Here is a 12,608-nt window from a genome sequence, read left to right as displayed (position 1 = left end):
ATTGGTAAATTATTCTTTATTGCTGAGTAGTGTTTTCTTCTATAAGTATAGCACAATTTGTTTATCCATTCTCCTATTGATGGACTTTTAGGTTGCTTCCAGTTTGGGGCAATTATGAATAAGGCTGCTGTATAAATTCTTACATAACATTTATTTGTGTATGTGGATACATATTTTAATTTCTCTTAGATAAATACCTAAGAGTAGAAAATTGCTGAGTCATATGGTAACTTTTTAAGAAATTGCCTTCCTGTTCTCCAAAATGGTTTTACCATTTTGTACTCCCAATAATGTTATGAGAGTTCTAGTTGCTTCACATCTTTGTCAACATTTACTGTTGTCTGTGTTTTTTATATTAGTCATTTTTGTGGGTATAAAATAATTGTGATTTTAATTTATATTACATTTCCCTGATGATTAATGATGTTGAACACTTTTCATATGCTTATCTTACATTTGTGTATCTTTTATGATGTGTCTTTCATGTCTTTTTCAAGTTTAAAATTGAGTTATCTTTTATATTGTGGTTATTATTCTATGAATTCTGGATACATGTCCTTTGTCAAACACATGTGCTATGATTTTCTTTTGGTAGACTATAGATTATCTATTCACTTTCTTATTAGGATCTTATGACAAGCAGAAATCTTTATTTTGAGAAAGCCCACCTTATCAATTTTTCTGTTTATAGATTTATGACCCCAAGGTCACAAAGAACATATTTTCTTCTAGAAATTTTATGGTTTGGGGTTTTACAACTATAATGAATTATGCATGGTCTATGATTTATCTCAGTGGTTTTAGGTTTCACATATATGGTTTGAAGTTTTATATTTAGGTTTATGATCCATCTCAAGTTAATTTTTGCGTATAGAATGAGGTTTATTTTGTTTCAACATGGATATCCTGTTGTTCCAGCAACATTTGTTTATAAAGAGTGTCCTTCACCCATTAGATTTGTTAGCATCTTGGTTAAAAATCCGGTGATCATGTGTATATGTAGTTATTCCTAGACTCTCTATTCTGTTCCCCACAATACTTCATTATCATTGCTTTTCATATTTTTCAGCTAATCTAAGTTTCCATCCGGTATAAATTCACTTCAAAATAAAGAAATTCTTTTAACATTTCTTCTATTGCAGTTTTTCTAAAGATGAATTCTCTCAGCTTGTATCTGTCAGAGAATATATTTTTATTTTAGTTGGATATAGAATTCTATGTTAACCTTATTTCTTTGTTCTCAGGTCTCATGTGTTTCTGGTGAAAAGGCATCCATTTTTATTTGTTTACTTGTCTATATGTTTTTTTTTCCTCCGCATGGTCACATCTGCCCCTTTGATTTTCAGCAGGTTGACTATGACATGTCTAGGTATACTTTCCTTTGTGTGGAGTTTGCTGAACCTCGTGAATCCGTGTTGATGTCTTTCATTAATATTGGATATTTCCTGGCCATTCTCTCTTCAAATATTTCTTTTGTTTCATACTCTCTCATTTCTCCTCTCCTTCTATGACTCCAATTACATGTATATTTGATGATCTGATATTATTTTACAGATCTCAGATGATTTCCCCCATTCTTTTTGTTTGTTTGTTTTCGATTTGGATACTTTCCATTTAGCTGTGTTCAAGTTCTGTGATACTTTCCTGTTAAACCCATCTAATGAATTATTTCTGATACTGTATTTTTCATTTCTAGCATTTCATTATGTTTGTGTAGTTAACATGTTTCTGCTGAGTTACCATTTCTTCATGCATGTTGTCCACATTTTCCACTAGATTTTTAAAACATTTTAATCAGTTATTTAAAAAATCCCAACTGATAATTTAGTCAACATCTGGATCAGCTCTAGTTCTGCTTCTATTGAGCCATTCCTCTTTTACCATGGATATCATTTTCTTGTTTTTGCATATGTCTTGTATATTTGGACATCTTGTATTAAAAAAAAAAAAAACACCAGGAGAAACCCAAGTAAATATTACTTACTTTCAAAATGGGGCATACCTATATTTCTTTCAGCCACTTGAGTAGTGGCTCAGTCAATCTGATGTATATATGAGCCAGATTGAGTTTTATTGCAGTTTTAGTTTGATTGAGTTCACCAGTAGCTTCAAATATTTTGAAGACAGAAATTTCCCTTCAGTAGGACCTGGGTTTGGGACATTGGCAAGACTCCAGACATAGGACTTTGTTTCATAGCCAAACTGTCAGCTTTTGGAAATGTGGGAGAGCTCTCTCTTCTTTACAGCCTAGCTGCTAGTTTTTTTTGGTCAGTGAGGTAAAGGGGTGAGAAAGTATTTTTCTCAACTCTTGTATGTGCATTTAGTCTTTTGAAGATGAATGCCCACAATGCCTGGGGGATGGGTCTACTGGCTCTACTGCCCCACTTTTAGCCTTCAAGGAGTGCCTCTGATGGATTTCTCAGCATCCTGCCTTGCCTGCTGATTTTGAAAGGGCATCTTGCACTTGGGAAAGGTTCTACTCACCTCAATGGCAGGGGCGATAAGTCTCAGCTCTGTTATTACCCACCCCCTCCCACTTTTGATCTTCTTTGTATTTGGTTGCAATCCAGGAGGGAAGTTTGGTGGGTGGGGGCAGGCTTTTTCTGTAAATTTGGGTCCTCTAGATTCTAATGTTATGTCAGCTTTATGAGGCTGTTAAAATTTTGTTAAATTTCAACTGGTTTCTCTTTACTCCCCTATGGTGGATTCCTCTTCTTAGCACAGTTCAGCTGAACTATGGGCAGCCTTGAGTCTCTTTTATCCTATAAAGGACCCAGCACTTTATGGAAATTGGTTCATTTAGGTTTCTCTATGTCCTCAGCTTTCTAATGAGTTAAAAATATTTTTTATTTTCTAGCTCATCTAACCTTTTCTTTGTTTGCTATAGCAGAAGTTTTATACTTTTCTACATCCAAATCGGAAGTGAATTCTAGGAATGGGAGTTTAAAATGGTTTCATTTACGTATTTTATTAATTCGTTTTTACAATTAAAAATAAATGGATAACAAAATGTTAAATTTTATCATATGTGAAACAGTGGAAAGTAAGTCACCATCTCATTCTATGTCCCCTAGTCTTCTCTACTCCCTCTACAGAGATAAACATCATCACCAGCTTCTTGTGAGTCCTCAAAATTTTATTTATCAAACGTGACTACCTCCTCATTTTTTTAACACAAATGGAAGCATATTTTCTACACTTTGCTTTTCTCATGTAACTATTTTTCCATCTTTAAAAGTCTTTTAAAGACTACAAAATATGTCTTACTATAGATATACTTTGGTTTATTTAAGCAATTTCTGATGGTGGACATTTGGGTTGTTTTCAGTATTTTTGCTCACAAACAATGCAGTATATATGCCTTTGCTCACATTCACTGTTGAGTATTATCTGTGGTACCAGGAATGGGCTTATTTTAAATGCTTTACGAAGACCCCTAGAGCTTCATATTATTTTTAAAGTGTTTCTTAGGTGTTTGTTGGGCTCTCAGGAGTTTGATGATATGGTTTTGGTGTGTGTTGGGATCAGACACTGCAAAAGAGGCATAAGGTGCTAGAGAGTTTCCTGGCAGGTTACAATCTGCTGTTACGAAGCTGACTGTATACCCTATCAGAGTAGGAATGACATATTAAAATATTTAAAATGTTGAGAATCAACCGTAACTCCTTTATACATGTATTGGGGGTTTTAAGTTACTAATGTCCAATTCCTGCTTTCTCAGTTCCTGCTATTGGTGAAAAAAAAGATAATTGCCATTTTGTTTGGAATGCTTTACCCAGATGTATGACTTGAATAATCCTGATAAGCAAGGTCACTTCCAAGGAGGTTTTATATGGGAAATGAAGACTTGTGTCACACAAAAAACACTGTCTATATGATTTTTGGATTTTCCTGTGCAGATATTATGTTTTCTGAGATTTTTCTCATTACCTATCTAATTAAAGCACATTGTTTGGTTATTGCAGTTTGAGAAACCAACCTGCTTGCTTATGAAAAAGGCCCCTGCACAGAAAGGGCCTTTTTCTCTTTCTCTTAAAATCTGGAGTCAAATAAGAGATTTAAAAGATATGGTAATAATTTAAGAGACTAAAACATGATGATGATGATGATGATGATGATGATGGTGATGATAATAATAATGATAATAATAATAATAATAAAAGAATAGCTTCTATTTAATAACATAGGTATAATGAATGTTATTTACTCCTCACAAGACCCTTTTCAGGGAGGTTTTATATAGTGGGAAGCATGCTCATAAGCTTTCCACCAACATTTTCCCTAAGGCGCCACATTTCAGTAATTATACTATTCATCCAATTGTGATTTTTTGGCCTTTAAAAATTAACGTTTAATTTATTAAAGTTATATATTCAAAAACTTAGTTTTATCATTGCATTCCATTAGCATCCTATTGTTTTTAAAGTTAGAAAACTAGTAATCTTCCTATTACAGCTATTTCCTTTTCCCTCGTTCCCCATGTCTAATTCTTCCCCACAGGTTTGTTTTATTCCTAAATTTCTTGAGAATCCTTTCACTTTTTCTTTTCCCATCACTCTAGTCCAAATGAACTACTTCATTATTTCTTATTCTCAGTATCCTTTAGTCCCCGCTAGATTATCAATCAATTCTTGTTCTACTCTCAACTCATTCTCTACTCATCATTTAACACAAACTCCGTAAATGTTCATTCTGACTATGTCATTCCTTCCTCAAAACTCTCTAATCCCTTCTCAATGTCCTTAGATGAAAATCTCTCTCATGGCTTCTGTGGATCTGCACCACTAGTCTCTCCTACTTCTCTACCTATTGCAACCAACACCCTTCCCCATACCTCTTTCCAGCCCACTGGTCTTTCTGTGTTGCAAACCGGCCAAACCTTTTCCATCCTCAGGGCCTTTGTACAAGCTCTCCCTTTGCCTTAGAATTATTCCCTGTCCTGCTCACTTGCTCATTCCCCTTCCCCAAGCTAATGCCTTATCCTTTAGGTCTCATTATAAGCATTTCTTACCTGGGGAAACTTCCCTCTCCTAACAAGTCTAGAGCAGATCTCCCTGTTATTTGCTCTTACTACTCTTTATTTCTCCTTTGTATTTACCACAATTCTAGTTAGATAGTTATGTTGTTCTTATTTATTTTTCTCTATTACTGGAATAGGTAATATATCCATATAGTACAAAATTCAAATTGCACACAAAGAATAGAGTAAAAAGCCTCTTTCCTTCCCTGTCCTTCAACTAACTAACCAATTCTCCTTACAAGTAACCACTTTTAGCTCTGAATATCCTTCCAGAGATATTTTCTAAGTATATAAGAAATTATGTACATAATATTCCTCTTTATTTTTGCCTTCTCTTTTATTAACACAGATACCACATCCATTTTTCTGCACTTTGTTTTTATCTTTTAGTAACATGTCTTGACAATTCTATATCAATATGTAAATAGTTGCCTCTTTCTTTTTCATGTATCATATTGTATGGGCTTATGATAATTTATTTAATGTCAATTATTGGGCATTTAGATTGTTTTCAGGTTTTGGTTATTGTAAACAATGCTGCACTGAATAACTTTGTATGTAAAGTCATTTCTCACATTTATACCTATAGAATAAATTCCTAGAATTGAACTAATTGAGTTAAAAGTCATGTGCATTTTTAATTTTGGTAGTTATTGCCAAACTGCATTCAAGGGAAGTTGTATCATTTACATTCCCACTAGCCACAGATGAGAATGCATGTTTCATCACAACTGTGTCAGTGAAAATGTTTATTCTTTGCCAATGTAAGAGGTTGAAAGTATCTCTTGGAAACCTTAATTTGCATGTTTTTTTTTCTTCTTGCAAAGTTATATTTCATATGTTTAACAACCATTTGTAGTTTTTATTTAGTGAACCGTTTCTTCATAAACTTTGCTTATGTTATCATTTAATGTCTGACTCCCTTGCTACTCTCTAAGGCCGGTCCTCCAGGTTCAGGGTTCCTGTTATGTATGTCCAATACATAGTTCCTAATACTGTGATGAATGACACTCAAAAAATGACTGGCTCATGTCATACAGCAGTCAGGTCCAGAACTCACGTTTGACTCCAAAGCCCACACATATCCATGACCATCCAGTGGAAAGACCAAGAATTTAATTCACCACACCAGGGGCCAGATAGGTAATGTAAAATGGCTAAAATGTGCTGGAAAGTGAGGCCTGGCAAAAAGATGAATTAATGCCTATCTATAGTCATGGTGTTTTCAGATCTATTTCACTGCATTGGAGAAGTGCATGCCCGTTACAGGATTTTTATTTTCCTGAGGCTGTTTCTGGCTTTCTTGTGAAATCTGATTTTTGTTGATGGAAGAACATCCAAACTTGTAGAGAATTTTTTATAAAAATTTATTTGAGCCAAACAGAGGATATGCCTGGAAACAAGATCTCAACAGACTGAGAAAATTCTCAGTTTGACAGTTTGCAGCTTATTGTATGCATTTGGAATTAAAGCAACTATGGAAGATTACATGAAGGTGGGAGAAAGCAAGGTGGGATCAGATTACAGGATAGTTAACAAGACTATGCACTTTCTTGAGGTCCATTATTCTTCTGAGAGGTATAAAAACAGGCATTTCAAAGATGTTTTAACCTAGGTACACAGAAACAATGGATAGGACTTGTTAATGCAAAGATAAACCTTTTACCAAAAAATTTCTATGCCTGGGGTGTGACTACACATCATGACCTGCCCAGTTAGGAATTTATGATCAGATCACCCTGTGAGGTTACTTTCTGTAGAACTCCCTTTATATCCACATTTAAAAATATTTCCAATCAAAACAAGACTGCAGTTAAACGCAGCTCACCAGGAGTGGGTTTGCAAACTCTGGCGTAAACAAGAATGGGAGGCTGATGAAGTGAGTATCTCAGATGGATAGTGACAGCCAAAAAATTAGGAGGTTTCTATGTAAGGTGAGAATGAGGTTCTCTGCTGTAGGGCTTGGGCTTGGGGACCAGGGACTAGTGGAAGAAGGACTGAAATACAGCCATGCATTGTGTAATGATATAGTTCTGAGAAAACCATCATTAGGCGAATTTTTCATTGTGTGAACATCATAGATGCACTTACACAAAACTAGATAGGATAGTCTACTACACACCTACGCTATAGCTTATTGCTCCTACGCCACAAGTCTATACAGTATATTACTCTACTGAATACTGTAGGCAATTATAACTCAATGGTATTTGTGTATCTAAATACATCTAAATATAGAAAAGGTACAGTAGAAATGATATAAAAGATAAAAAATGGTATGCCAGTATAGGGCACTTACATGTATAGAGCTTGCAGGACTGGAAGTTGCTCTGGGTTGAGTAAATGCAAAGGCCTAGAACATTACTGTACACTGCTGTAGACTTTATATACTGTATACTTAGGCTGCACTATATTTAAAAAACAACACAAATTAAATCAAGCATAAGAGAAAATGATACAATAAATATGATACAGTAAAATGATACAGTAAATATGAGATGTACGAGGCTGCTGCCAGTGTAACATGGCACACTGTTTTATAGCAATTTTTTTTGTAAGTAGAGAGTACACTCTAAACTAACAATAAAAACTATAGTAAATATATGAATTAATAAGTTGTCATTATCAAGTATTATGTACTATACATAATTATATAGGCCATACTTTTATAAAACTGACAGCAGCACTAGTTTGTTTACACCAGCATCACCACAAACATGTGCTAACGCGTTGCATTAAGATGTTGGGACAGGTACCATGGCACTAAGCAATAGGAATTTTTCATCTCCATTATAATCTTAAGGACCACTATTGTATCCACAGTCCCTAATGGACCAAAGGTCATTATGCTGCACATGACTATAAACACAGAATGGTGTGGGAGCAGGCCAGGCAGGGTAGGTCACTGTAACCTGGAGGACTGCACTACAAGTCCCAGGTGTGGCTAGTCCTTCCAGCCAGCAGTCAGGGGTTTCCCCAGCAGCGCTCTGACCTCGGGTGGTAGGGATTGCTTGGGATAAAAGGAAAGACTGGCTGCGCATTCCCTCAGCAGCTCCTTTAAACTGAACCATCTGTGGGGCAGCGCCTAATCTTTCCGCAGCTGAAAGAAAACCCTGGTCCTGGGAAGGCGCTGGGTAACCAACGCACCTGCAGCTCTCTCTACCTACCATCTTCCCTGCGCAGGCCCCTCCCGACTTCCCCAGACCTGCCACTTCCGTTTGCCTGGTCGCCTGGGAGACAGCTGACTTCCGGCCGCGCCACAGTGGGCGGAACCAAGATGGCTGAGGAGAGACTTCAGATGGTAAGTAGAGACGTTGTTTAGTGTCCCGGTCCCAGCGCCGGACTGGAGCAGTCAGGGTCCGCGGGGCAGAGCGGAGCAGAGAGGCAAGGCAGGCCTGTAAGCCGGCTGGGGGCCTCTGTCCTACGCAGCTGCCCTTGGAAAAGTGCGGAGCCCGGCCGAGCGGTTCGGAGTGGGCGGGGAAACACGGTTCACCCCAGGGACCTGGTCTGCTCCGAGCGGGGCTGAATTCTTTGCAGCGCTGGGCCTGTGCTAGGACTCTGGTCCCTCTTGGGGTGCGCTCTACGGGAAAGGGAGATTTTTCATCATGAATGGCGCTTTTCCAAGTCCCGTTTTTTCTCATTGGGTTTGGAGAAGCACTTGTGTAGAGAGATCCTGTTAATCTGGATTAGGAATTGAATAGGACAAAGCCAAGGAGCTTTCAGCGTCGCTCCTTTCTGCTGGTGGGGCGGGACTATGTTTTCTTTGTTGTAAGTTTAGGAAAGGACTTTAGTGATTCAGCTTGTCTGAGTTAAGCGTTGATTAAATTCCACAGACTTGCAATTACAAAGTCGCCCCAGTGAATTTGGAAAGACCCAGTAGTAGTCATTTTTGAGGCGTATATTAGTAATTAGATAGAACTTTTATAAAGTTCCAAGTGTGAGACTTTACCTTATTTTAGTATTGTTCTGCGCATTTGTTAGAATGACTTTATTTGGAATGCATTGCCTTCTGAAAAACACCCTGAAGAACATAGGACACAAAATAGTCTTTCGCTGATTGTTTTACAACTTATTTTTGGCTGTTAAGGAGCAAAGCAAATATTATCCTTCAGGGGGCCTGTTTGTTTTCTATTCTCTCATATTTGCAGAGCAATCACATTATTTTAGTGTAATAGGGAAACTGAGAACAGAGCAGCAGGCTCAATACAAAGTGTTTTAAACCTGTGAATTAAAAAAAAATTAAACAGTATAATTAGTGACTAGGTTTTAGATATTGGAAACATACAGAAGAAAATACTTCACCTACATAATCTTAAATGTAAGGTATTGTGGTGAGAAGACATTGATACAAATATAGCTTACTCTCTGTGGCTGTTGCCTGTATAGCTAGGTGTTCATGAATAGAATGTGAACTTGATTTCTGTGATGGCAGAATTGTCCTGTGCTTTTGAATCTCTAATAGTATTTTAAAGAGAATGGCTTTCTTGTTTTGATATGACTTTAGCACTGGAGCCTCAAGTTTAACTATTTTTATTATTATCAGGTTTATTGCTAACAGTGTTAAATTTATAGTAATTTTATCTTTTAAAGTTACCACTGCATGGAAATTTGAATTTCTGTCCTTTTTTGGGAATGATCTTGTGTTTTGTAATAAAATGACCCGTCTTACTCCTAGTCCTATCAAAATAAAAGCAAAATATAAGCATATTGTGTATGCTTATATTTGTAGTACTGTTTATTGTGGCAGGAAAGCTGGAAACAGTGTGAATGCCCAATAGTAAGATAATGGATAACTTCCGATATTTACATATGTAGGAATATTATGCAGCCATTAAAAAGAATGTTTGCACTATATCTATTGACTTCCATGGTATATATTTAATAATAGCTAGATGTGGAGCAGGATATAATGTGATCTTAATTTTGTGACTCAAAAAAACCCTTATCTGTAGATACGGGTATATTGATGTAGAGAAACAAAGACTGACAACTCACAGAGAGAATTTTGAATAAATGCATAAGTAAAAGTCTGTGCTGCAGTAAAGGTCTTGAGGCCAGGAGACATTCCATCAAAATGGAGTGAAACCAGCTCATTGTAGAACACATGGACATTCTAATGTGCTACCCAAACTATTTAGGATTATTACTAGTTCCTTAGGAAAAATGGAGAATGATACTTATATTTTATTTAAGAATATATAATAAATGGTTTACATATCTTTCAACAATAGCAAATAGCTCTTGTTTTTATGATTTATACTTATAAATTTTTTGTAGCCCTATTATATGATGCATTTGTATAAACAACTCTCCCAGTAAAGTTTAAATCTTTTAGAACATAAACCAAAAATTACTACTGCACTAATTGATTTGGTTCAGATAGAGTGCCTAGCATATGTCAGGTCTTACATGAATATTTGTTAGGTGAATAAACAATCACAGAACTAGGTAAAAATGAAGAAACAACTAAAAAACCCCAACTTATTTTACACTCTACATTCATTCTAGATATAAATGAGACAAAGTGGTCTAATAGAATCCTTTCCATCACAGAATGTTCTGAAGTCTTTTGAGAAACCCATCAAAAAAAATGTCATTAATTTTAATTCTCCTTCGTGTAGGAAGAAGTGTTGCTGGTTTATGAAGATGCTTTTTTTTTTTTTTTTAAACACCTACAGCACCTGGTCTTCTTAGGTGGTCTCCCATCCAATCCAACTATTAACCAGGCCTGATCTTGCTTAGCTTCCAAGATCAGATAAGATCAGACAAGTTCAGGATAGCATGGGTATAGACTATGAAGATACTTTTTGAACCTTTAAGATTCCTTAGTGTGTTCCCTAAAGTTAAAAAAAAAAAAATCACAAATCAGAAATCAATAGAGTTTTTTTAGCATTTTAAAAATAGCTTTGTTGTAGTATAATATATATACTACCATAAAATTTACCCATTTTAAGTATATAGTTTAATTTATATAGTTGCACAGCCATCACCACAACTTATGTCCCATCATTCTAAACAGTTTTCTTGTGTTCATTTGCAGCCAGTCCCTACTGATAACTCCAGTTCACTGTTGATCTGTTTTCTGTCTCCATAGTTTTGCCTTTTCTAGCAATTCCATTCCATAATAGAATCACATAATATGTAGTCTTCGGTGTCTGACTTTTATTTAGCTTCTTTTCTGAGGTTCATCCATGTTGTTAGATGTAACAGTAGTTCTTTTTTATTTCTAAGCAGTATTCCATTGTATGAGTACACACATTTCATTTATCCATCAATTGATGGACATTTGGATTGTTTTGATGTGAAGTCGTATGAGTTCCTTATATATTTTGGATATTAACCCCTTATCAAATATATCCTTGGTGAATATCTTCTTCCATGCAGTGGGTTGTCTTTTTGTTTTGTTGGTGGTTTCCTTTGCTGTGCAGAAACTGTAGTTAAATGTACTGTTTATTTTTTATTTTGTTTCTGTTGCCTAAGAGCATGTATTAAAGAAAATATTGCTAAGAGCAGTGTCCCATACTGCTTATGTTTTTTTCTAGGAGTTTTGTGGCTTCAAGTTTTACACTTAAGTCTCTAATCCACTTTGAGTTTATTTTTGTATATGGTATAAGAAAGGGGTCTAGTTTCATTTCTTTGTGTGTATCTGTCCAGTTTTTCCAACATCATTTATTGACAAGACTGTTTTTACCCCACTGTGTAATCTTGCCTCCTTCGTTATAGATTAATTGATCATATAAGTGTGGTTTTAAATCTGGGCTCTCCATTCTATTCCATTAAACAATGTATCTGTTTTTATGTCAGTATCATGCTGTTTTGATTACTGTAGTCTTGTAGTGTAGTTTAACATCTGGCCTGTGATACTTCCAACTTTATGTTTCTTTCTCAAGATTACTTTGGCCGTTCAAGGTCTTTTGTGGTTCCATATACATTTAAGGATTATTTGTTCTAGTTCTGTGAAAATGCCATTGGTATTTTCATAGGGGTTGCATTGACTCTGTGAATTGCTTTGGGTAATGTGGACATTTTAACGATGTTAATTCTTCCTATCCATGAGTGAGATATATCCTTCTATTTATTTGTGTCTTCGTCAGTTTCTTCAGTGTCTTATAGTTTTTCCAGTATGTGTCTTTTACCTTCTTGGTTAAATTTATTTGTAGGTATATTATTCTTGTTGATGCAATTGTAAATGGGATTGTTTTCTTAATTTCTCTTTCTGTTAGATCTTTTCTTAATTGACTTGTGTTTTATTTCTTGTTGATATAAATTTTATATTCTAAAGGATTTAAAATTTGCCTTTTCCATTGTAGTCTTCAGTTTATTAAATTTAATTTAATTTCCCTGATAAAGCTTTTTGTCTTGAAGTCTATTTTGTCTTATGTTGATATTTCTACTTTGGTTTTCTTTTTGTTTCTATTTCCCTGGTGTATTTTTTGCCATTATTTTACTTCGTTTGTCTTTTTCCTTATGTTTTAGATGTTTCTCTACGAATAGCATACATTTAGATTAAAAAAAAATTATCCTTGTAATCTGTCTCTTAATTGGACAGTTTCATTTTTCTCTTCTTTTTTTCCTTGCCCTCCCTACC

At 35.4% G+C, this 12,608-nt stretch overlaps 1 protein-coding gene and 1 long non-coding RNA gene across 3 annotated transcripts in view; one reads left to right on the top strand and one right to left on the bottom strand.

Moving 5' to 3' along the window:
* Positions 1–6,370: 6,370 nt before the first annotated feature.
* LOC118614968 lies at positions 6,371–8,180 on the bottom strand. Its single transcript, XR_004956209.1, has 2 exons — positions 7,320–8,180; positions 6,371–6,631 (listed from the first exon to the last, which is right to left on the bottom strand). It is a non-coding gene; the product is annotated as an uncharacterized LOC118614968 (long non-coding RNA).
* An 8-nt stretch (positions 8,181–8,188) lies between these two features.
* Positions 8,189–12,608, top strand: part of BBS4 (Bardet-Biedl syndrome 4) — a 56,430-nt gene continuing 52,010 nt past the window's right edge. Inside the window, exon 1 of one of the 2 annotated variants that reach the window (XM_016126923.2) lies at positions 8,189–8,321. In XM_016126923.2, coding sequence (XP_015982409.2) covers positions 8,298–8,321 — 24 coding nt within the window. In that variant the 5' untranslated portion in view covers positions 8,189–8,297. The remainder of the gene's footprint in view (positions 8,322–12,608) is intronic. The other variant, XM_016126927.2, reaches the window with a different exon arrangement.

Source organism: Rousettus aegyptiacus, unplaced genomic scaffold (assembly GCF_014176215.1).
Source record: "Rousettus aegyptiacus isolate mRouAeg1 unplaced genomic scaffold, mRouAeg1.p scaffold_m13_p_3, whole genome shotgun sequence".
Classification (NCBI taxonomy): domain Eukaryota; kingdom Metazoa; phylum Chordata; class Mammalia; order Chiroptera; family Pteropodidae; genus Rousettus; species Rousettus aegyptiacus.
This window is presented reverse-complemented; position numbering and strand designations above follow the sequence as displayed.